At 39.5% G+C, this 26428-nt stretch overlaps 2 protein-coding genes across 5 annotated transcripts in view; both read right to left on the reverse strand.

Moving 5' to 3' along the window:
- Nucleotides 1-26213, reverse strand: part of FMO5 (flavin containing dimethylaniline monoxygenase 5) — a 42622-nt gene extending 16409 nt beyond the window's left edge. Inside the window, exons 1-5 of one of the 4 annotated variants that reach the window (XM_070366921.1) lie at nt 26125-26213; nt 25475-25649; nt 8822-9010; nt 5919-6081; nt 3821-3963 (exon numbers count right to left, since the gene is read on the reverse strand). In XM_070366921.1, the coding sequence (XP_070223022.1) occupies nt 3821-3963; nt 5919-6081; nt 8822-9010; nt 25475-25609 (630 nt within the window). In that variant the 5' untranslated portion in view covers nt 25610-25649; nt 26125-26213. Of the gene's footprint in view, nt 1-3820; nt 3964-5918; nt 6082-8821; nt 9011-25474; nt 25650-25750 lie in introns of all 4 variants that reach the window. The other 3 variants (XM_070366925.1, XM_005907017.3, XM_070366929.1) reach the window with 3 other exon arrangements.
- Nucleotides 12867-14457, reverse strand: LOC106701392 (histone H2A type 2-A-like). Its single transcript, XM_014481919.2, has one exon. It carries the CDS (start codon nt 13175-13177, stop codon nt 12938-12940), a length of 240 nt encoding a protein of 79 aa, XP_014337405.2. The 5' UTR covers nt 13178-14457; the 3' UTR covers nt 12867-12937.
- Nucleotides 26214-26428: the final 215 nt, after the last annotated feature.

The raw sequence follows: 26428 nt of genomic DNA on the forward strand, positions 1-26428 counted from the left end.
TTTGTCTACGTTATAACACTCTCTAGAGATACTTTCCAGGGTTGTAAGCTATTTAAGCGGAGAAGGCAATAGCACCCCACTCCAGTACTCTTGCCTGGAAAATCCCATGAATGGAGGAGGCTGGTGGGCTGCAGTCCATGGGGTCGTGAAGAGTCGGACACGACTGAGCGACTTCATTTTCACTTTTCACTTTCATGCATTGGAGAAGGAAATGGCAACCCACTCCAGTGTTCTTGCCTGGAGAATCCCAGGGACGGGGGAGCCTGGTGGGCTGCCGTCTATGGGGTTGCACAGAGTCGGACATGACTGAAGTGACTTAGCAGCAGCAGCAAGCTATTTAAGTACAATGTTTTGTGGGGTTTTTTTTGTTTTTTGTTTTTTTTTGGTCCATGCCATGCAGCAAGTGAGATCTTAGTTCCCCAACCAGGGATTGAACACGCACCCTCTGCAGTGGAGTCTTAACCACTGTACTGACAGGGAAGTCCTTATTTCACGGTTTTTTGTTTAAGTCCTCCTGTTAAAAGGTGACCTGTCTACAGAGGGATGATCATATACTTCATACATGTATTCTCACCAATGGTGCCCTTAAGCACTATCATAATTAAGCACTTTATATGTGTCACAGTTGAAAGAGCATGCATGGTCTTAGGAATCAAATGATTTTGTGTGCAGTCTATGTAACTTTTAAAATATAGGTTATAAGTAATGTAAATGCTCAGAGCTTCAGTTAAAAAGTTCTCAACCAATACATTATAAAGCAATTATCCTCTATTTAAAAAATAGTAAAAACTTCTCTATGTATAAAATAGTGACAATAATACATATGTCACAAACCTTTATCAGAAACATATCCACCTTACCTTAACCCACTCTTGCTGCCTTGTTCTTTGGCAATTTATGGTTCCTCAGTGCTTGTAAAGAAATAGAGGAAAACAACAGAATGGGAAAGACTAGAGATCTCTTCAAGAAAATTAGAGATACCAAGGGAACATTTCTTGCAAAGATGAGCTCAGTAAAGAACAGAAATGGTATGGACCTAACAGAAGCAGAAGTTATTAAGAAGAGGTGGCAAGAATACACAGAAGAACTGTACAAAAAAAGATCTTCATGACCAAGATAATCACAATGGTGTGATCACTGACCTAGAGCCAGACATCCTGGAATGTGAAGTCAAGTGGGCCTTAGAAAGCAGCACTACGAACAAAGCTAGTGGAGGTGATGGAATTCCAGTGGAGCTATTTCAAATCCTGAAAGATGATGCTGTGAAAGTGCTGCACTCAATATGCCAGCACATTTGGAAAACTCAGCAGTGGCCACAGGACTGGAAAAGGTCAGTTTTCATTCCAGTCCCAAAGAAAGGCAATGCCAAAGAATGCTCAAACTACCGCACAATTGCACTCATCTCACAGGCTAGTAAAGTAATGCTCAAAATTCTCCAAGCGAGGCTTCAGCAATACATGAACCGTGAACTTCCAGATGTTCAAGCTGGTTTTAGAAAAGGCAGAGGAACCAGAGATCAAATTGTCAACATCTGCTGGATCATGGAAAAAGCAAGAGAGTTCCAGAAAAACATCTATTTCTGCTTTACTGACTATGCCAAAGCCTTTGACTGTGTGGATCACAATCAACTGTGGAAAAGTCTGAAAGAGATGGGAATACCAGACCACCTGACCTGCCTCTTGAGAAACCTGTATGCAGGGCAGGAAGCAACAGTTAGAACTGGACATGGAACAACAGACTGGTTCCAAATAGGAAAAAGAGTACGTTAAGGCTGTATATTGTCACCCTGCTTATTTAATTTATATGCAGAGTACATTAGGAGAAACGCTGACCTGGAAGAAGCACAAGCTGGAATCAAGATTGGCCAGAGAAATATAAATAACCTCAGATATGCAGATGACACCACCCTTATGGCAGAAAGTGAAGAGGAACTAAAAAGCCTCTTGATGAAGGTGAAAGAGGAGAGTAAAAAAGTTGGCTTAAAGCTCAACATTCAGAAAACGAAGATCATGGCATCTGGTCCCATCACTTCATGGGAAATAGATGGGGAAACAGTGGAAACCGTGTCAGACTTTATTTTTGGGGCTCCAAAATCACTGCAGATGGTGACTGCAGTCATGAAATTAAAAGACACTTACTCCTTTGAAGGAAAGTTATGACCAACCTACATAGTATATTCAAAAGCAGAGACATTACTTTCCCAACAAAGGTCCATCTAGTCAAGGCTATGGTTTTTCCAGTAGTCATGTATGGATGTGAGAGTTGGACTGTGAAGAAAGCTGAGCACCGAAGAATTGATGCTTTTGATCTGTGGTGTTGGAGAAGACTCTTGAGAGTCCCTTGGACTGCAAGGAGATCCAACCAGTCCATTCTAAAGGAGATCAGTCCTGGATGTTCATTGGAAGAACTGATGCTAAAGCTGAAACTCCAATACTTTGGCCACCTCATGTGAAGAGTTGGCTCAGTGGAAAAGACTCTGATGCTGGGAGGGATTGGGGGCAGGAGGAGAAGGGGACAACAGAGGATGGGATGGCTGGATGGCATCACTGACTCGATGGACGTGAGTCTGAGTGAACTCCGGGAGTTGGTGATAGATAGGGAGGCCTGGCGTGCTGTGATTCATAGGGTTGCAAAGAGTCAGACACAACTGAGTGACTGAACTGAACTGAGTGCTTGTAAGGCCAAGCTTCTCTATAGCTGACAATTTAACAAGCCAATGGTATTAAAGAAAGCTCATGCCTTGGGTCCCTACCACGTACTTTGAAAAGTCTTTTATCACATCACCCACGTACATTTTTACCCTTTATTATTTACATAACTGTTTCCTAATAAATGCTCATTGAATTAACTCATGGAGTAACATATAAAATCAGTTTTGTGGCAATAGATGGGGATAAACCTGAGAAGAACTGTTATTGAATGGAATTTCTGGGTAAAGGTTATTTAACAAAGTTGTGGCATTAAACTTCTATTTTTAAAAGTAATTTTTTTTAAAGTAATTTAAAATGTATGTTTAATTAAAGTTACTGAAGAACAACCAGGCATTTAACTATGCCAAAAAAGTTATGATTCTATAAAGACATGAATCTTTATGATTCCAGAAAGACAATGATGTCTTTTTCTAGGAATTTATAATGAAGATACTTTCTTCACAGTTCAAAATCTATGATACACAAAAAATAAAAAACAATCAAAAAACCCTCAAGGACATAGAAATGGCTTTACTGTGGATGTAATTCTATGTTAACTAATTGTACACGGAAGCTGGGAAGAGCTGCTTGCATGTGCTACAATGTGGATGCTTTTCATACTGATGTCTGTTGTCTTTAGAGGATTAGACTGCTTTTTTTTTTTTTTTTTTCATTTGGGGAGTGAAGAAGAGTGAAGGGGAAAATTCCCCTACCAGCCTATGAGTGAAAAGCCTTCAATGACCCAGTACACTTTCCTTCAAAATAAGAGCATAGCACTTCTGCTGGCCACCAGGTGGTCCCCACTGGATGCTGCATTCTAACAAGCTCTCCCAGCAATCACTTGGTCTTCTTCAAAGCCAGAAGCACCCTCCGAAGAGACAGCTGAGAGCGATTATGGGCACAGTCCTTGGTCATAACTGAATTCCTTACAGTGACCAGATAAATGATGGAAATCTTAACTTGTAACCTGGCTCAGTCACATCATCAATCATGATGTTGCCAATTGAGGCTACAAAACCAATCCCTACATTTGCCATTGGCACTGATGGGCTGTGTGCAGGTATATACACCTCCGTTGGGTCCTGCGGCTTCCTTGGTGAAGCAAAGTAAATAATTTTACTAATTCAAACCTGTTTGGCCCTGTGGCTAATTTCCACTGCCAGGTCCCCTCCAGAATTCCCAATGCCGATTATAATGACTCTCTTTCCAGTGAAACTGTCTGGATTCTTAAAATCTCGACTATGTAAGTATTGTCCTTTGAACTTCTCAATTCCTACAACAGAAGGAAAAATAATTAATGGGTAATGGTCATTCAATTTTTTTGCAGTCTGTAGAGTTTATGCATACATTCTCCATGTGTTCTCCTTTTATTCAAGCACACTGTCACCTTTTTAAATATTTTTGCCTGTTTTCTTTTCCCATAGCCCCAGAGTCAAACCTTGTGATTTCCTTACCATAAGTAGTCTGCTTACCTCAGGATCTGTTTGTATTTTGGACTTGTGGACTCACAAATCCAAACTACTTCAGAAAACATTCTCTTGTCTTTTCATCTTCTTCTTCTTCTTCTTTTTTTTTTTTTTTGTAGTTGACTTATATCAGTTCCAGATGTATAACATAGTAACTTGATATTTTATAGATTATGCAACATTCAAACTTATTACAATATTATAGTGGTTTAGATGCTCAGTTGTGTCAGACTCCTTGTGACCCTCCGGACTGCAGCCTACCAGGCTCCTCTGTCCATTGGATTCTCTGGGCAACAACCCTGGAGTGGGTTACCATTTTCTTCTCTAACAATATTATAGTATTTTGACTACATTCTTTGTGCTGTATATTATATTACTTGTGACTTATTTTATAATTAGTAGTTTGTATTTCTTAATCCCCTTTACCTATTTTGCCCACCCCACCCTCTCATCTTCTGTAAATACCTACTTCCATTTCAATTGTAGTATATATGTTTTTATATACTCTAGAGTATACATAGAATCCATGTGCAATGCAGGAAGACATGGGTTCAATCCCTAGGTTGAGAATATCCCCTGGAGGAGGAAATGGCAACCCACTCCAGTGGTAACACAAAGAGTTGAAAACTGAGCAACTGAGCACATATATAGTATTTTTTCCCCTCAAAATGAAAATCCAGGCCAAAGACTGTAATTTAACTCTTTCTTTAAGCTTTATTTTCTTGCTTAGAAACTCAATATTTCTGTTTGTTTCCTCCATTGCTTAAAAAAAAAAAAAAAAAGCCTTCATTCAGGATAAAGAGATGTGGTACATTTATACAATGAGATATTACTCAGTCATGAAAAAGAACAAAATAATGTCATTTGCAGCAACAGGGATGCCCCTAAAGGTTGTCAAACTGAGTGAAATAAGTCAGAGAAAGACAAATATCATATGGTATCTCTTATATGTGGAGTCTAAAAAAATTGCACAGATGAGCTTATTTACAAAACAGAAAGAGTTATAGAAAACAAACTTCTATAGGGAGGAAAAGTGGGGGAGGGATAAACTGGGACATGGGGATTGGCATATACACACCACTGTAAATAGACAGCTAATAAGGGGTCTCTGGTGGCTCAGTGGTAAAGAATTCACCTGCCAATGCAGGAAACATGGGTTCAATTCCTTGGTTGAGAAGATGCCCTGGAGAAGGAAATGGCAACTGACTTGAGTATTCTTGCCTGGGAAATCCCATGGATAAAGGATCCTGGTGGGCCACAGTCTATTGGGTCGCAAAAGAGTCTGGCATAACTTGACAACTAAACAGCAATAGTAAGGACCTGTTGTATAGCACAGGGAACTCTTTTCAATACTCTGTAATGACCTGTGTGGCAAAAGAACCTTAAAAAGAGTGGATATATGATTCACTTTGCTATATAGCAGAAACTTTTCAAAACACAATATTTAAATCATCTATACTCCAATAAAATTTTTTTAAAGCCCTCGTTCAGTCTAATGCAGATCAACTCTTTTTATCCTTAGAAAAACTATAATCATTGTGAAACTAAATATAAAGCCTTCTAATTTTCCTCTAGACCCCCATGTTACTGTTATTTCTACCTCCCAAATATTATTAATACAAGTTACCACGACATTTTTCAGGAGAATATGCAGAATTAGGATAAGCCTTATTTCATCCCAAGGTAGGAATCACTCAGACCATTCTTTAGGGACCAGGTCACAGGCATGGTTCAAGGGTCTTCCTGCTTAGTAGGTACTTACCAGGGAAGCTTTCCAAGGGTAAGTGAGCATAGGTGTGATGGCCAGTGCAAACCATAACTCCATCGAAGACATACACCTCCTTTTTCCCTTCAGATTCCGTGACCACCTCCCATTGGCCCGAAGTGGGGAAATCAGGTTGCTTCTTCACACTGCAAACAGTGGTCTAAGAAGAAAAGGGATCACCACGGGGGACTGTAGCCACAGATATGCAGTGGTCATCTTCCCTGACAGGTATGTCTTTGCACGGGGTTACACGAAAGGGCTGATACCACATAAGAGGGCTAAGGCAGGGATATTTGATATTCATACTCTACAAATAAGAACTATTTTTGTTTCGGGCTATGGTCAGAGTGAGAAAACTTTCACGAGGCAAGCTAAATAAAACAGAGTCGGCAGACTAACGGTGCACTATCTTCTCCTTCTAGAAAAGTACAAATGACTACTTTTCTTGGGCCATGCCTCAGTTGGTAAAGATTCTGCCTGCAATGCAGGAGACCAGAGTTTGATCCCTGGGTTGGAAAGAATCCCCTGGAAAAGGAAATGGCAACCAACTCCAGTATTCTTTCCTGGGAAAATCCCATGGACAAAGGAGTCTGGCGGGCTATAGTCCATGGGATCACAAGAGTAGGACACAACTTAGCAACTAAACCATCACAACCACCACCGCCTTGGTCAGAGTGAGAAAACTTTCATGAGGCAACCTAATTCAAATGAGTTGGCAAATTAACGTTGCACTGTCCTCTCCTGCTGCTGCTAAGTCACTTCAGTCATGTCCGACTCTGTGTGACCCATAGATGGCAGCCCACCAGGCTCTCCCGTCCCTGGGATTCTCCAGGCAAGAATACTGGAGTGGGTTGCCATTTCCTTCTCCAATGCATGAAAGTGAAAAGTGAAAGTGAAGTCGCTCAGTTGTGTCGGACTCTTAGCGACCCAATGGACTGCAGCCTACCAGGCTCCTGCATCCTTGGGATTTTCCAGGCAAGAGTACTGGAGTGGGGTGCCATTGTCTTCTCTGAGAAAAGTGCAAATTACTAGTTTTATTAGGCCATGCATTTGTGTATGCTCAGTCACTCAATCATGTCTGACTCTTTGCGATCCCCTGGACTGTAGCCCACCAGGCTCCTCTGTCCACGGGATTTTCCAGGTAAGAATACTGGAGTGGGTTGCCATTTCCTCCTCCAGGGGATATTCCTGACACAGGGATCGAAGTCTGCTGTGTCTCCTGCATTGGCAGGTGAATTCTTCACCACTGCGCCACCTGGGAAGCCCTTCTTGGACCATATGCCCTGGACCATACCCTAAGGCAATATGATACTTAAATAAAATTTGGGCTTCTCTTGTGTTTCTAAGACACTTGATGTACTAAATGCCTATTCCTCCCCATACTCCCAGACATCCTGAGATCTTCTGATGCTTTCTTATCTCAAGTTCTGTTCTCACTGTCTAGTCTTAAATGTGTGACTGAGCTAATAAGGCTCCCTTTCCTAATAGAGTAGAAAAACATCTCAGTGGCTCATGTTTTGTGTAAATGAACTTCTTTGACTCCCATAAATGCCCATTTTACAAATAACTAGAAAGAAAGAAGATACAAGATGGGATAGTCAGTGGTATAGTTTTTAGCTTTAAAAACAAATACGGGTTACTTTATCTAGTCTAAGGAAACATTAAGAGTATGTCCTATGTGCTTCTAGGATTTATGACCATAATGTCTTGGTGGACTGATAGAAATACCACTCTTATATACCCAAGTGATCCTATATTATTTATAGTTCCTCTCTAGCATGTTCTTACTTTTACACAGGCCGGTGCTTCTGCCTGGACCATCCTTTTATGCTTTCTTCATTTGGAGATACTCACCCTTCAACATTTAGTTTGGTATTATCTCCTCTAAGAAAACGTCCTTGGTACCTGATAATTCAAGCTCTGATGGGTTAAGTGTCCCACCTCTGAGCTGCAATGTATAGATCTCAGGGCATTTATCACCCTGTAACTCTGTATTTAAGACTGTTAAATCACTGTTTTTTTGTTTGTTTTGTTTTTTTGGTATTTGTTTCTTCACTGCTTAGTGTGATAACAAACCTAAGTGTTTTTAACAAGTGAAGAGAAGCACCACTAGGCTGTAAACGACTGACTTTGGAAGTCGTTACTGGATATTGCCATTTTAATTTTGTTGTTAAATAGAAAAAGGCATGATTTAGTAGAATGATCAGAAAGTAGAAGATTTGGGCTTTTTGCCAGCTGTCAGAAATACTGGTTCTTTTATGGTCATGGCTTAAAATGATAGAAATATCATGGAAGATTTTACAGCAGGAAGGAACCAAGGAGGTGATATACTACAATCATCTTGTTTTAAAAATAAAACTAAGACACATCAAAGTTGAGGAACTTACTTGCCTGAAGTCACAAGTAGATTAGCAGCAGAATAAAACTTAAGATTTTTTCCTCAATTCAGTGTTCTTTCCTCTACACCAGAGTTGACTTATTTGCTTTCTCATAACTGTTCAATAACTAATTCATGGGGTTGTTGTCGTCACATAAAAAATGCATTGGAAAGCACTTCAGAAAGCATAAAGGGCTAAGTGGCAAGTTGTAGAACAAACTGTGGCACCAGAAGGTTTCAAAGTGTCCATACCTGTCAGTTCTCATTTGTTTATTGTAATCAAATGATACAGAATGAAGGCAATGAAATGAAGGTTGCTTCCTGGATCTGTAGTCAAAATACATAGAAGAGAGACTTTCCCACTGATACTTTTCAGTCAGAGAGAAGACACAGTGTGGAGTCTATTGGATAGATACATGAGCATATCAAACCAAGCTACACATAAGCACTGCTAAATGAAACCACATTATTCATTTACTTTGCAAACAACTTCAAACACAGAGATACCCACAAAATTCCCTACCTTAAATTGAATGTACTTTAGAAGGTCAAATTCTTTGGCATACATCCTGAAATACTCCAGGACCTGGGAGTTGTGCATGAAGTTAGGATAATGATCTGGGATGGGATAGTCACTGAAGCACATCATCTCCTTAGAAGTGTTGATGATCACTGACTTGTAAATACTTGCCCTTCCTTCTTCAGGTTCTTCCTGCAGTAAATAAAAAGCATTCATAGCAGCTTGAGAATTAAAGTCATGGTTTATAAACAGCCAATTAACATTTGAAAAGTTATCTGCAACGCCAATAAAAAAAAAAAAAGTTATACACACACATCCCTTTATATCTCCCAGGATTTGTACCCTCGAGCTGTTTCTTCCCCTTGAATCTGAGTTGTCTTTATGACTTGCTTTTCACCAACAGCATGCAGTTGGAATGATACTGAATGGCTTCCAAAACTAAGTGCTAAGTAGTCTTGCCACTTCCACCTGGGTTCCTTAGAAAGCTTCCTCTAGTAGAAGTCAGCAGCTGTGTAACAAGTCCAGCTACCCTGAGACCATCATCCTGTGAGGAAGCCCAAGCTATCCACATGAAGAGCATGTTTGTGATAGAGAGATGTGTAGCCAGCCCCCAGAAGTCCTAGTTATCCCAGCTGATGTTCTAAACATGGAAGCAAAGAGGTCATAGTATGTGTCCAGTCTTACTTGTCACCTGATTAAAATGACAAGAGACTCCCATCTGAGTACTACTTTCAAGGTTTTTCATGTACTTGCAACACTGTTCTCCAGGAAACACTGTACTAATTTATAATTCTGTCCACTATGTGTTCCTGTTTTACCTTATTTTCACTAATTTAAAAGACAATTATTCAGTGTTAGCAAAAATGAAATCTCAGTACAATGTTTTCTGGAGAGTAATGCGGCAAGAATATGAAAACCCTTGACACTTAGCCATTTAAAAAAAGATTCAGTATTCAGACAAAAATTTATGTTAATGTATGTTGATCGCATTATTTGTAACATAAAAATGAAATAAATGTCTGTGATATTGTGATTTATAAGAAATATATATTTGGTCATCCAGATGGTCAAAATATATTTCTCATATATATTTGGTCTTTCTACCACAGTTCCTAGCTCCGAGCTCCCAAAACTCTTGTAATTTCCCAAATGTTGAGAGTAATTAAAGTCTTTTGTTGTGTTAGTATGGTGACTCTTACAAAGCAAATAATGGTGGGCCTCGTTACCAATGGAGCAAACCCTGTGGGTTGTAACTTTCAGTTGCCCTCTTCTGACTTCTGGGGAGGGGAGAGGGACTGGAAGTTGAATCAGTAGCCAATGCCCAGTGATTTAATTAATCATTCCCATGTCATGAAGCCACCATAAAAACTCAAAAGAGTAGGATTTAGGGAGCTTCCAGGTTGGTGAACCTGAAAAGATCAGGAGAGCAGCGTGCCTAGAGAGGGCATGGAAGCTCAGTGTCCTTTCCCTGTGCATCTCTCCCTTTGGCTGTTCCCAAGCTACATACCTTTATAAGAAACTGGTAATCTAGTGAGTAAATGGGTTTTCTGTGTTCTGTGAGCTGCTCTAGCAAATTAAGCAAACCCAAGGAAAGGGTCATGGGAATTTCTGATTTCTAGCCAGTTGGTCAGAAGTATAGGTAACAACCTGGTAACGACTGGCATCTGAAGTCCAAAGTCCAAGGAGGGGTCCTTGGAATCTCCAAACTGCAGCCAGTTCATCAGAAGCACTGGTAATAACCTGAGTTTATGACTTGGTGTCTACAGTAGGGCTTAGGGGGCAGTCTTGTAGGACTGAGCTCTCAATTTGTGGAATCTGAAACTATCTCTGGGTAAATAGAATAGAGTTTAATTCTTGGACATCTTGCTAGTATCTGAACATTGTCTGTTGGTGTCTGGGGACCATCCCCCACCCATGCACATACACACCCACACACACTGGCATTGGTCTCAGAACCATTTAATGCCCAACAAATACACTGTATTTGAGAATCACTACTCTAGATCCTTGCTACCTGAAGTATGATCTGTGAACTAGCAGGCAGAGATATCTCTTGGGAGACTGTTAGAAATGCAGAATCTCAGGCCCCACCCCGACCTACTGAATTGGAACCTGCCTTTTTAGCAAAATCCTCAAGATTTTCCCAGGTAGCTCAGGGATAAAGAATCTGCCTGCCAATGCAGGAGACGCAAGAGACACAGGTTCAACCCCTGGGTTGGGAAGATGCCCTGGAGGAGGGCGTGGCAACCCACACCTGTATTCTTGCCTGGATAATCCCATGGACAGAGGAGCATGGTGGGCTACAGTCCATAGGGTTGCAAAGAGTTGAACATGATTGAAGTGACTTAGCACACACAAACAGGGGTGTTGTACTGACCACAAAAAATAGCACAGTATCTATCCAGACAGCTATATTAGCCTTCACTGAAACATCACAAATGATGATTTTTCAACTCTTTTAAAAATTGTTTTGATTATGGTCAATTACCTTAACCAACTTAGACCCCCTTTTCCCTTTCTGGGCTTTGCAGGTGGCCCAGTGGTAAGAATCTGCCTGCCAGTGCAAGAGATGTGGGTTCGATCCCTGGGTGGGAAAGCTCTCTTGGAGTAGGAGATGGCAACCCACTCTAGCATTCTTGCCTGGAAAATCCCACGGACAGAGGATCCTGGTGGGCTAAAGTCCATGGAATCACAAAGATTCCAACACGACTGAGCACACACCCATGCACTTCCTTTTTAGGGCTTTTCTGGTGGCTCAGTGGTAAAGAATCTGCCTACCAATGCAGAAAACACAGGTTCAAATCCTGGGTTGGAAGATCCCCTGGAGAAGGAAATGGCAATCTGCCCTAGCAGTCTTGCCTGGGAAATCACATGGACAGAGGAGCCTGCCAGTTCATGGGATTGCAAAAGAGTCCACATGACTTAAGAGACTAAACAACAAAAGGTTGTTTATCATGCAGAGAGAGTCCTCACTTTTTTCCATAAACAAACAGATATTTGGATGTTGGATGTTCCTGAGCATTCAATGGCCATAAAGGAGAGTGTTCATTGGCTTTGCCCACATTAGAGATGATTTTCCCCTGGTTTTTAGAGAAGAATTTTTGAATTTCAGAATCCCGAATTGATCATTCCCATTTCTTTCCCCTGTACTTCAGATCTCATTCTTGTTGGCTGCTAATAATGTTTTCACAAGTCTCTTTTCAAGTATCTTCTAACCTATCCTACAAATTTCAACCAAAGTGTTCTACTAGGGTATGGTTGTATCTCTTCTCTAATTAAACTTTTGGATGCTGCTCCATTTTCTATAGTTTGTTTTTCAATTTAGGATTCAGAGACCTCCATAATGTCTTATAGTTTATACATTCTTTATCTCCCCAATTTGATTGTAAACCCCTTGACTTATATTTATGATCTTTCCCACAGTATATAAAATTATAAATAGCACTTAGTAGCTATTTAATAGATGTATGCTGAATTACATTGAGAAAGGTACATATAGAAAAAAGAAGTAAATTTCACATAATGCTTAACAAACTAATGAAATACATCAAATTCATTCCAAAAAGAGTTGAATAAGATATTTTTATCTTATAAAAATTTGTTGTAAGGAAAATTGCAAAATAATATAAAATCAAATGCATGAAGATATTCAATTTATAGTTTAAAATAGCTATTAATTAGAAATCACTTAAAATGGCCCCTCTCCCAATAGGCAAATGGTTTAATAAATTATGATCTCAGTATGATGTAGAAATTATCTTCCACACCACTTCTTAAGTATCCTGCTAAATTCAAAGCAGATCCTATCAGCCCACTGCTTACTGGCTTCCACTGATTCCATGTGGGAAACCAGATTTCTTATTCTAAAACTCAGCATGTTGCACAATCCTAATCTACTTTATTATCTGCATTTATTGTTCCCTCAATTAACTTCAAGGTTCTGAGTCATTAAATTGTTTTTGAAACATTCTAGACTCTTGCACAACTTTAAACTTTTGTAATACTACTGCTTCTTCATTTGGAAAATTTTTTTTTTTTTTTTTGGCTCTGAAAAGAGCCTTTTGATTTTACAGATGCCCCTTCTACAGGAGAGCTGGGTAGGACTTGCGGAGACCGGCCTCACTTGCCCTTTGCCTTGTGGTGGCTCTCAGTCTTCTTCGGGAGCAACACGGCCTGGATATTGGGCAAAACGCCGCCCTGGGCGATGGTGACCTTGCCCAACAGCTTGTTCAGCTCCTCGTCGTTGCGGATGGCCAGCTGCAGGTGACGAGGGATGATGCGCGTCTTCTTGTTGTCTCGCGCCGCATTGCCCGCCAGCTCCAGGATTTCAGCGGTCAGGTACTCCAAGACCGCTGCCATGTAGACGGGCGCGCCGGCCCCCACCCGCTCAGCGTAGTTGCCTTTGCGCAGCAGGCGGTGCACCCGCCCCACCGGGAACTGCAAGCCTGGGCGAGACGAGCGCGACCAGACATGACAGCGACACCCACTAACAGTTGCTCCCGCCAAACGTCCGACAAACTCCTGGAAAATTCTTATCAGTCATTCAAGAGTCCCATCAAATATGACTTCTTTAGAGAAGTATTTCTTGTTCTCTCCACTGAGTTAAATGCCTCCATTCAACCTCCAAACTGCCAAAACTCTCTGCTCATATTGCCATCAAGGCGACTTAGAATACACAGTAGTCTACATTTGTTACTATGACTGTGAGGTACCCAAAAGTAGAGTTTGTGCCTTATTTTTTGTATTTCTGATGTGTGTGTGTGTGTGTGTGTGCGTGCACACTCAGTCGTGTCTGACTGACTCTTTGCAACCCCATGGACTGTAGCTCGCCAGGCCCCTCTGACAATGGAATTTTCCAGAATACTGAAGTAGGTTGCCCTTTCCTACTCCAGAAAGTATATATCTTCCCAACCTGATATATAGTGGATGCTTAATAAATGATTTGAAATGAATTAATGAGTGAATTATAGAGATTGAATTTAGAGACACTTAAAAATGTGATTTTGAAATCTGTAAAGGAACACTGAAAATAGCCTATGCTATAACTTTAAGTGGAAAAAGCAATATACAAAATTAAATTTACATTGTAATCACCAAATATAATATTATGTATGCCTGGGGCAACTGTATGCCTGTGTCTACCCAAGTTTACATAATTACACATTGCATAATCTCTCCCCTGTTATATATTTTATTTATTATGAATCAATAAAACTTGAAGGTAGGAAAAACAAATTGATTTATTAAGGAGGTAGGATTTTTCTTTTATTTTTGTAGAAATATTTATACCACACCTTCATGATAAAAACCTTCAGCCAACTAGGAATAGGGGGAAACACCTTCAATTTGATAAAGAACATCTACAAAATACTTACAGGTAACATGATACTTTGAAGAAGGGAATGGCAACCCACTCCAGTATTCTTGCCTGGAGAATCCCATGAACTGAGGAGCCTGGTGGGCTACCATCCATGGGGTTGCAAAGAGTTGGACACGACTGAGCAACTAATACAACAACATTATACTTAATACTGAGAAAATGAACAATTTACCCATAAAATTGAGAACAAGGCAAGGACAGCCTCTCTTAACACTTCTATTAAACACTGTATTAGAAATCCTAACTAATGTAATAAGGTAAGAAATGGCAATAAATGAAATATTGGGAAGGAATAAGTAAAATGATTTTTATTTGAAGATGATATGACTGTCTATCTATGTAGAAAATTCCAAAGAATTTTTTTAAATTCCTGGAAACCATAAGCAATTATAGCAGGACTGCAGGCTACAGAGGTAATATACAAAAGCCAACTGCTTTCCTATATACCAGAATTGAAAAATTGGACTTTGAAATTAAAAACCATACCATTTATAATAATACTCCCTGAATTAAATGCTTAGGTAAAAATCTAACAAAATATGTATAAGACTTATATCCAGGTAATATAAGACACAGAAGAAGAAAATCAAAGATATAAATAAATGAAAACTTTTCTCTAGACAGGAAACACAAAAATGGTGTATAAATTTGAACCCAAAACAATAAAGTAAATGGCAACGGGATCATACTTATCAGTAATTACCTTAAACGTAAATGGGTTGAATGCCCCAACCAAAAGACAAAGACTGGCTGAATGGATACAAAAACAAGACCCCTACATATGTTGTCTACAGGAGACCCACCTCAAAACAGGGGACACATACAGACTGAAAGTGAAGGGCTGGAAAAAGATTTTCCATGCAAATAGGGACCAAAAGAAAGCAGGAGTAGCAATACTCATATCAGATAAAATAGACTTTAAAACAAAGGCTGTGAAAAGAGACAAAGAAGGTCACTACATAATGATCAAAGGATCAATCCAAGAAGAAGATATAACAATTATAAATATATATGCACCCAACACAGGAGCACCGCAGTATGTAAGACAAATGCTAACAAGTATGAAAGGAGAAATTAACAATAACACAATAATAGTGGGAGACTTTAATACCCCACTCACACCTATGGATAGATCAACTAAACAGAAAATTAACAAGGAAACACAAACTTTAAACGATACAATAGACCAGTTAGATCTAATTGATATCTATAGGACATTTCATCCCAAAACAATGAATTTCACCTTTTTCTCAAGCGCACATGGAACCTTTTCCAGGATAGATCACATCCTGGGCCATAAAGCTAGCCTTGGTAAATTCAAAAAAATAGAAATCATTCCAAGCATCTTTTCTGACCATAATGCAGTAAGATTAGATCTCAATTACAGGAGAAAAACTATTAAAAATTCCAACATATGGAGGCTGAACAACACGCTGCTGAATAACCGACAAATCACAGAAGAAATCAAAAAGAAATCAAAATTTGCATAGAAACGAATGAAAATGAAAACACAACAACCCAAAACCTGTGGGACACAGTAAAAGCAGTCCTAAGGGGAAAGTTCATAGCAATACAGGCACACCTCAAGAAACAAGAAAAAAGTCAAATAAATAACCTAACTCTACACCTAAAGCAACTAGAAAAGGAAGAAATGAAGAACCCCAGGGTTAGTAGAAGGAAAGAAATCTTAAAAATTAGAGCAGAAATAAATGCAAAAGAAACAAAAGAGACCATAGCAAAAAATCAACAAAGCCAAAAGCTGGTTCTTTGAAAGGATAAATAAAATTGACAAACCATTAGCCAGACTCATCAAGAAACAAAGGGAGAAAAATCAAATCAATAAAATTAGAAACGAAAAATGGAGAGATCACAACAGACAACACAGAAATACAAAGGATCATAAGAGACTATTATCAACAATTATATGCCAATAAAATGGACAACGAGGAAGAAATGGACAAATTCTTAGAAAAGTACAACTTTCCAAAACTCGACCAGGAAGAAATAGAAAACCTTAACAGACCCATCACAAGCACGGAAATTGAAACTGCAATCAAAAATCTTCCAGCAAACAAAAGCCCAGGTCCAGACGGCTTCACAGCTGAATTCTACCAAAAATTTAGAGAAGAGCTAACACCTATCCTGCTCAAACTCTTCCAGAAAATTGCAGAGGAAGGTAAACTTCCAAACTCATTCTATGAGGCCACCATCACCCTAATACCAAAACCTGACAAAGATCCCACAAAAAAGAAAACTACAGGCCAATATCACTGATGAACATAGATGCAAAAATCCTAAACAAAATTCCAGCAATCAGAATCCAACAACACATTAAAAAGATCATACACCATGACCAAGTGGGCATTATCCCAGGGATGCAAGGATTCTTCAATATCCATAAATCAATCAATGTACTACACCACATTAACAAATTGAAAAATAAAAACCATATGATTATCTCAATAGATGCAGAGAAAGCCTTTGACAAAATTCAACACCCATTTATGATAAAAACTCTCCAGAAAGCAGGAATAGAAGGAACATACCTCAACATAATAAAAGCTATATATGACAAACCCACAGCAAACATTATCCTCAATGGTGAAAAATTGAAAGCATTTCCTCTAAAAGTCAGGAACAAGACAAGGGTGCCCACTTTCACCATTACTATTCAACATAGTTTTGGAAGTTTTTTGGCCACAGCAATCAGAGCAGAAAAAGAAATAAAAGGAATCCAAATTGGAAAAGAAGAAGTAAAACTCTCACTATTTGCAGATGACATGATCCTCTACATAGAAAACCCTAAAGACTCACCAGAAAATTACTAGAACTAATCAATGATTATAGTAAAGTTGCAGGATATAAAATCAACACACAGAAATCCCTTGCATTCCTATACACTAATAATGAGAAAACAGAAAGAGAAATTAAGGAAACAATTCCATTCACCATTGCAACAAAAAGAATAAAATACTTAGGAATATATCTACCTAAAGAAACTAAAGACCTATATATAGAAAACTATAAAACACTGGTGAAAGAAATCAAAGAGGACACAAATAGATGGAGAAATATACCATATTCATGGATTGGAAGAATCAATATAGTGAAAATGAGTATACTACCCAAAGCAATTTATAGATTCAATGCAATCCCTATCAAGCTACTGACAGTATTCTTCACAGAGCTAGAATAAATAATTTCACAATTTGTATGGAAATACAAAAAACCTCGAATAACCAAAGTGATCTTGAGAAAGAAAAATGGAACTGGAGGAATCAACCTACCTGACTTCAGGCTCTACTACAAAGCCACAGTTATCAAGACAGTATGGTACTGGCACAAAGACAGAAATATAGATCAATGGAACAAAATAGAAAGCCCAGAGATAAATCCACGCACATATGGACACCTTATCTTTGACAAAGGAGGCAAGAATATACAATGGATTAAAGGCAATCTCTTTAACAAGTGGTGCTGGGAAATCTGGTCAACCACTTGTAAAAGAATGAAACTAGAACACTTTCTAACACCATATACAAAAATAAACTCAAAATGGATTAAAGATCTCAACGTAAGACCAGAAACTATAAAACTAGAGGAGAACATAGGCAAAACACTCTCTGACATACATCACAGCAGGATCCTCTATGACCCACCTCCAAGAATATTGGAAATAAAAGCAAAAATAAACAAATGGGACCTAATTAAACTTAAAAGCTTCTGCACATCAAAGGAAACTATTAGCAAGGTGAAAAGACAGCCTTCAGAATGGGAGAAAATAATAGCAAATGAAGCAACTGACAAACAACTAATCTCAAAAATATACAAGCAACTCCTACAGCTCAACTCCAGAAAAATAAATGACCCAATCAAAAAATGGGCCAAAGATCTAAATAGACATTTCTCCAAAGAAGACATACAGATGGCTAACAAACACATGAAAAGATGCTCAACATCACTCATTATCAGAGAAATGCAAATCAAAACCACTATGAGGTACCATTTCACACCAGTCAGAATGGCTGCAATCCAAAAGTCTACAAATAATAAATGCTGGAGACGGTGTGGAGAAAAGGGAACCCTCTTACACTGTTGGTGGGAATGCAAACTAGTACAGCCACTATGGAGAACAGTGTGGAGATTCCTTAAAAAACTGGAAATAGAACTGCCTTATGATCCAGCAATCCCACTGCTGGGCATACACACTGAGGAAACCAGAAGGGTTCATTGCAGCACTGTTTATAATAGCCAGGACATGGAAGCAACCTAGATGTCCATCAGCAGATGAATGGATAAGAAAGCTATGGTACATATACACAATGGAGTATTACTCAGCCATTAAAAAGAATACATTTGAATCAGTTCTAATGAGGTGGATGAAACTGGAGCCTATTATACAGAGTGAAGTAAGCCAGAAGGAAAAACACCAATACAGTATACTAACGCATATATATATGGAATTTAGAAAGATGGTAACGATAACCCTGTATACGAGACAGCAAAAGAGACACTGACGTATAGAACAGTCTTATGGACTCTGTGGGAGAGGGAGAGGGTGGGAAGATTTGGGAGAATGGCATTGAAACATGTAAAATATCATGTATGAAACGAGATGCCAGTCCAGGTTCAATGCACGATACTGGATGCTTGGGGCTGGTGCACTGGGACGACCCAGAGGGATGGTATGGGGAGGGAGAAGGGAGGAGGGTTCAGGATGGGGAACACATGTATACCTGTGGTGGATTCATTTTGATATTAAAAATTTAAAAAAAAAAAAAAAGAAAACTTATTCTCTACTCATAGATTGGAAGACTCAATATTGTTTTAAGATGTCAGTTTTCCCAACTTGATCTACAGATTCAATGCAGTCCCAGTCAATCTCCCAGCTAGCTATTTTGTAGATGTTGACAAACTGATTCTAAAATTTATGTGGAAGGACAAAAAGCCTAGAATAGCCAACTTTGCCCTTAAATGTGGACTGTGCATAGTGACTTTCTTCCAAAGAGTACAGTATGACATGGGAGAAAAAAAAGAAACTTCACAGTGACAAACTCTGATAAACACCATTTCCAGCCAGGTCATCAAGATTAACATCAATCAGTGTGACAAGTGTGATAGAGTGTAACACTGATATGGTGTGATGAGAATGGCACTCTACCTCTAAAGTCTTCCTCCCCAAAATCCATAACCCCAGTCTAACCATGATGAAAACATCAGACAAATCCCAGCTGAGGGATTTTCTATAAAATATCTAGCCAGTGATTCTCAAAACTGTCAAGGTTATCAAAAACAAGGAAAGGCTAAGAAACTGACACAGCCATGAGGAGCCTAAGGAGACAGGACAACTGGAACAGGAAAAGGTCATTAGGAAAAATAAACCTAAATAAATCTGAATAAAGCATGGACTTCAGTTAATAATAATGTATCAATATTGGTTCATTAATTATGACAAATATTATCACACTAATGTAAGATGTTAACAATATCTGGGCATGAGGTATATGGGAACTCTGTACTATTTTCCTAATAATTCTGTAAACTTAACACAGTTCTAAAATTAAAGTTTATTTAAACATATTGTTTGTAATAGCACATTAAAAAATTAATTAGTGGTTAGGTCCTTTTGAAAACAAGGTGTTTGTGAGGGCAGGGGTAGAAATATTCCTAACTATTAAATTTGACTTCATTCATTCAGCAGATATTTCTAAAGTAATAAAAACACTATATTAAGGACTTCCCTCAGAGAAGGCAATGGCACCCCACTCCAGTACTCCTGCCTGGAAAATCCCATGGATGGAGGAGCCTGGTAGGCTGCAGTCCATGGGGTCGCTAAGAGTCGGACACGACTGAGCAACCTCACTTTCACTTTCATGCATTGGAGAAGGAAATGGCAACCCACTCCAGTGTTCTTGCCTGGAGAATCCCAGGGACGGGGGAGCCTGGTGGGCTGCCATCTATGGGGTTGCACAGAGTCGGACATGACTGAAGCGACTTAGCAGCAGCAGCAGCAGCAGAAGCAGCCACCGCAGGGACTTCCCTGGTGGTCCAGCGGCTAAAACTCCACACTGTACCAAAGCAGAGGACGTGGGTTCGATCCCTGGTTAGGAAACTAGATCCCACATGCCACATCTAATAGTTCTCATGCTGCAACTAAAGATTCTGCATGCTGCAACCAAGATCCAGAGCTGCCAAAATAAAAAAACAAAACAAAACAAAAAACCTCACGATCTTAATGCTAAAAAATACACGTCTGTCCTTGTTTTCCAAAGGTTCGAAGTTTCCATATAGAAGGAGTAGACCAATGCTTTCCACAGCAGGTCTGTTGGGGGTCACTGAGCTAAATGAATCACAGATCTTACCCATTATATGTGACAATAATCATATATTTGTATTAATTTTCAAATAATTAAGACAATGAAATATTGTATGTCCACAAAAACCTTCAAGCCCTTCTAAACACCCCATTAGATCCTTCGTAGTGCTTATTACTGTCAGCTCACTACTTTATAAGTGAGGGCAGAGCAGTATCAGGTCAGTGAGTAGAAAAAGGAGCTTCTACTCCCGCATTTTAGTATTTTCTACTATCAGTGAATAATCTTCCCTATACAGACATACCTTGATCATATTTCCTGCCTAAGCACATGACTTGCATTGAATAGGAAATTCATGTGAAAAAAAAATAATGGGGACATAGGGTAATGTAATTTAAACTGAAGGGATTGGAGGCATTAGTAAGGGCAGAAGAACGGAGAAAAATGACTTACCTTCAGTGGGAGGAATGAGAACAGTGTGGACCTTCTGTTCCTTTGACAGACTCTCAGAATCCCATTGGACCCCAGCTGTCTTAGGACTGTTCTCAATGTTGTCTTCACACAGGGATCACATGGGGAACTCTAAAATACTAATGCCTGGTCCCTTCTCCCAGAGACCCTGTTTTAATTACTGCCTGTCTAATATGTAGATAAGGTTGAAATCTACTGATATGAGGTCATGTGCTGGCCCTAGAAGGCTCAGGGAACCAGAGTTTATCCCATCCACCTCAGAAGTCCTTTCTCCTCACATTCTTAGCTAAATTGCAAAATATCTAAGGGCAGAGGCAGGAGGTTATATAATTCTGTTTCCCCATCGTCTAATATAGTCTGAGGTCCAGAAATGTTTATTTAATAAACCATTATTGATTTTGTTTTAAAGATGCAATGTCATCCTCATTTATCATGTGGGAAAGCAGGGGTAAAGGCTGAAGGCCAAAGGTTTTCATGTTGGTTGGGCATTAGAAATAACTAGTGGAAAGTTTTATTGGCACTCCAGGCCAATAAAGCCAGAATCTGGATGGGCTGATAGCAGTATTTGCTAAAGTTTATTAAAGTTCCCAGGTGATTGCTCAGTGTGCAGCCAAAGTTAACAGCCACTGCTCTATAGTTAACCTTCTAAGTACTTTTGTATCCATTCAGTTGTCTTTTTCGGAGGGAGATATATTTAAGAATTTAAAAGATCTATCCATCTAAGAGTGGTTATCACTTAATTTTATATTTTAAATCAAAATGTATTAAATATGCCTTACTTTACATTATATTGTATCAATATGGTACCTTTGTATAACATATACACTTTAGAATTTTACTACTCAAAATGTAATAATCAGCAGGATCAACATCACTTGGGGGCTTATTTGAAATATAGCATCTTAGCACCACCCCCAGATTAATGAATCAGAATGTACATTTTAGCAAAATCTCCAGTGATTCATTTTCATTTTCAAGTTTGAGAAGCATTGCTATGGTATACATTGAGATTTTAAAAATTTAACTAAAATTAAACTGCTGCTGCTGCTAAGTCACTTCAGTCGTGTCCGACTCTGTGTGACCCCAGAGACAGCAGTCCACCAGGCTCCCCCGTCCCTGGGATTCTCCAGGCAAGAACACTGGAGTGGGTTGCCATTTCCTTCTCCAATGCATGAAAGTGAAAAGTGAAAGTGAAGTCGCTCAGTCGTGTCCGATTCCTAGCGACCCCATGGACTGCAGCCTACCAGGCTCTTCCGTCCATGGGATTTTCCAGGCAAGAGTACTGGAGTGGGGTGCCATTGCCTTCTCCAAAATTAAACTAAATTTAACTAAAATTAAAAATTATTCTACAGCATTGCATACTTATTAAAACCTCAACATTTCCCAAGCGATTTATCATTTTAAGCCACTTTGTTTATAAAGTAATACTGTAGTAATGAATATTAAAGCAATATGTCTCACATCACTACCTATGTTTCACCCTCAGTCTGATCTAACATTAATGAAGAGGTCAAGAAGAAAGGCATACATACTGAATCCCTGAGACCTATTACAAGAAAGAAAATGGAAGCCCTGAGTCCCCAGTGACTTATTGGACACCTCGTAGCAACAGTGGAATTCCAGTGTGCTTGGGATGATCAGGAGAAGGAAATGGCAACCCACTCCAGTATTCTTGCCTGGAAAATCCCATGGGTGGAGGAGCCTGGCAGGCTGCAGTCCATGGGGTTGCTAAGAGTCGGACACGACTGAGTGACTTCACTTTGGGATGATCTTATATATGAAACCCCCAATGAAATTATAAAAATGTGAAGGGGGGTAGGGTGGGGGAGAAGGCTCCAAATAACAAGCAAGGAGGTAAAAGAAAAGCAGATCTCAAAGGAATATTTGAGGAAACCAGCATCAACATGTGAAACATGCTTAATCTGCAATTAACAAATGTTTATAATGCCACAGGCTTCACAGCTGTGTAACTGGGATATATGAGAATGAAGGTCTATTTCCATAAGCAGTCTAAGCAGCCACCCAAGAAATTTTCCATTTCAAGGATTCATTTATAAAATGCAAGTATGTTTGGTGCCTAATACATGCCAGGCATGGCCTTTGGCTCTAGAATTATAGTGGTGTGTATGTGTGTGCATATAATATATGTAAAAATATGCGTTATATATAATAGACCCAGATGTGGTCTGTCTTAACAGAAGTCAGAGCATTACGATGAAATATAGCTTATTTATTTTCAAGTAAGCAGTTTATAAGGTATTGAAATTTTGCCAAGAGTATCATTAGAACAAACTTCAAGTTGAGTTTTTAACAGAGAAGAAGTTTAAGCCACTTCGGAGATAAAAGCTAGAAACCTGATAATCGGGTAGGATGGTGAACCTTCAACCGATTTCTTAAGTGATCAGTAGTTGCCTAGGAGGCTTCAGTTCAGTTCAGTCGCTCAGTTGTGTGGGCCCCACATTTGGCCTACTGAATAACAACTGGTGTGTAGCACTTATTGTGCCACTGTTATTAGTGATGACATAATTATTCACTTAACCTCCACAATAACTCTGTGAAGTGGGTATCTCCTTCTTAAAGATGATAACATAGAGGTACAGAGAGGTTTAATGATTTTCTCCAAAGTCACAGTAATGCTAGTAGGTGCAGACACAGGATTTGAACCCAGACTATGCTCTTAAACTCTACACTATGTTGTGGCTGGGTTTCTAAAGTAAAATTTTCTATTGATTACAAAATATTAATTAACAGTCTTTTCAGTCCACGTGCAAGACTGATTATGACCGAGGCATGGGTTGTGTGCTAAGGGGTATTCACCCTAGATCTGAATAAGAACTATTGTCAGAGTTAGTCGCTAAGACAGAGGCAAGAAGCAAAACAGTGGCACTGTTGTTCAACTAAGGGATGGTGTGAAACCACTTTTAAGTAACTGGCAAACACTGTCTTTATGAAATATGAAACACTGGCTTTAAAAAGTGAGTTTAGAAGTAAACCCAATGGATGTTGCTTTGGAGGAAGTTAAAGAGGTTGATATTCTTTAACATATAATAAGCTTAACTATCATTTAAGTTAGATGATACTTTAATATGTTAGTTGCAGGGCTGGGTGTGCTTATTAAAGCAACAACTTTATCTGTGCAAGGACAAGACAATCTAGTTGCACATGCTATCTGCCCTCCTCTGAAGATAGGACTACTGATTTGATTTCTCAAGCAAAGAAAAAGTTCAAAGAATTTTTTGATTCTTTTAGGCCAGATTTTATATCCTATTCAGGGACTGGAATTATTAGAGAATTGTTTAAAGTTACTAGAATTTTTTAAAAGGAAGGAAGGAAGGAATAAACAAACAAAAAACAGTAAGATTAGAAGAGACTGAAAAGAGGAATTCCTAGGAGCTGTAAACTATATTCTAGATCACTTACTGATTAATGCAGACCAAGAGTAACCACTCTAAATTTTCTAGCCACTTCACATATTGTCGTTTTGTTACACCCTGCCACCATGGAGATTGTTGCCCTCTTCCAGATAGCAGCAAAACTTATTAGACACTCCTCAACTTACTTACCATGATTCAACTTGTGATTTTTTTTTTACTTTACAATAGTTTAAAAGCAATATTCATTCAATAGACACCATATTTCAAATTTTGAATTTTAATCTTTTCCTGGGTTAGCAATATTTTGTACCATACTCTGGTGCTGCTGGGCAGTGGCAGCTTCCACCCAGTCACAGATCAGGAGGGTAAACAACTGATCAGTTTACAACCGTTCTAGTTTTCATGTTCAGTACAGTATTCAATAAATTATAAAATATTCAACACTTTATTATGAAATAGGCTTTGTGTGAGACGATTTTGCCAGTGTAGGCTAAAGTGAGTGCTTTGAGCACATTTAAGACAGGTTAGGTGCAGCTATGGTGTTAGGGGGTGGTTTAGTCACTAAGTCGTGTCCAACTCTTGCAACCCCATGGACTGTAGCCCACCAGTATCCTCTGTCCATGGGATTTCCCAGGCAAGAGTACTGGAGTGGATTGCCATTTCTTTCTCCAGGGGATCTTCCCAACCCAAGGATCAATCCTGCCTCTCCTGCATTGCAGGTGGGCTCTTGCATTGTAGGCAGTCTCCTGCATAGCAAGCAGGTTCTTTACCAAGTTAGGTGTATTAAATGTATTTTAAGCTTAGGATATTTTCAATTTATGATGGGCTTATCAAGATGTAATTTCATTGTCAATCAAGGAAGATCTGTAAATGAAAATGATCTCTGTGCCATTTTCATAGTCATCAGTAAAGGAAAAAAAAAGTGATATCTCTGTCCCATTTTTGCTGCCAGCCTTGGGAAAGAGGAACCTGCATAGAACCTGAGAAGGGATCAGCAAACTGAAGTCTAGCAGGCTGAATCACTATGAAGCCCATCATATTTCCTGACACAAGATAAAATATCTTTTGCACCTAGTTACAGCCAGAGTTCCAAGTATTAAGGAACCAAGAGATTTACCTGGAACCGCCACAGCCCTCCGATGTCATCAGACCTTTCAAAGCAGAGGGGCTCCAAGCCTTCTTCCAGGCAGCACTTGATAGACGTGAGCCCACTCACACCTGCCCCAATCACAGCAATTCTTTTCTTGGCCATGGTCTCCAGAGATCTTCGGGGCTGGGTCAGTGTAACCTGTCTGAAAGAAAGGATGACAAAAGATAGAAAACACACATCAATTAACATCCTTCGGTAAGACTTGGCCGTGGCATCAATAATAAAGGCTGAAAGAGCAGATACCTTCGAGGAAGCCAGATACCAGTGTCCTCCTAGCCACAGGGAATTATTACACCTTGGATGGGAGAGCCCTGCGGCTGCAAGACCCAGACCTGAGACACAGAGCTGAGAGGTCGGCTGGGATACCCGAACTCAATGCCTTTGCCTCAACACCAGCAGATCCTACAGCTGCGATCTGGAGCACAGTGCAATTTTGGCTCTTTTCGAAGATATATAAAGCAACAAAATACCAACATCAGCAATAGCCAATGGGGCGGGGCTGTTCGGCTCCACACCTGTCAGCCAAAACCCCGCCCACTCAGCCGCAACCTTTTCCCCAGCTGAGGGAATAAAAAGTGGGCCAACCCGCTTTAAGCAGAAAGGATTAACCCTACAACCTCTCGGTTTTTCAGCTGCAGATGCTCGAACTCTCAAATACTCTCAGGGGGAGATCCAAGCAGCCGGAATTTCCGTCACTCGCCTCTCCCATTCACTTTTAACTTCCTGGTGTTTATCTTAAAGTGATAGACGCCTCCTGGCGAAGGGAAACTGTCAACACCACCACCAAGCAAGTCTTGCTCCAAAAGCTTAAGTGGAGAACATCTGTCTCTTGGGAGATCTGATAAACCACTTCGGGGCCCCCTTGTCCACCTTTTGGTCTCAACCCCCCAAATTGGGTCTTTGGTTCTATGCTTGTTATTC

Source organism: Bos mutus, chromosome 3 (assembly GCF_027580195.1).
Source record: "Bos mutus isolate GX-2022 chromosome 3, NWIPB_WYAK_1.1, whole genome shotgun sequence".
Taxonomy (NCBI): domain Eukaryota; kingdom Metazoa; phylum Chordata; class Mammalia; order Artiodactyla; family Bovidae; genus Bos; species Bos mutus.

What these genes read in the sequence shown, in the direction of transcription:
- LOC106701392 (XM_014481919.2), bottom strand. Translation starts at nt 13,177, where the DNA reads ATGGCAGCGGTCTTGGAGTACCTGACCGCTGAAATCCTGGAGCTGGCG.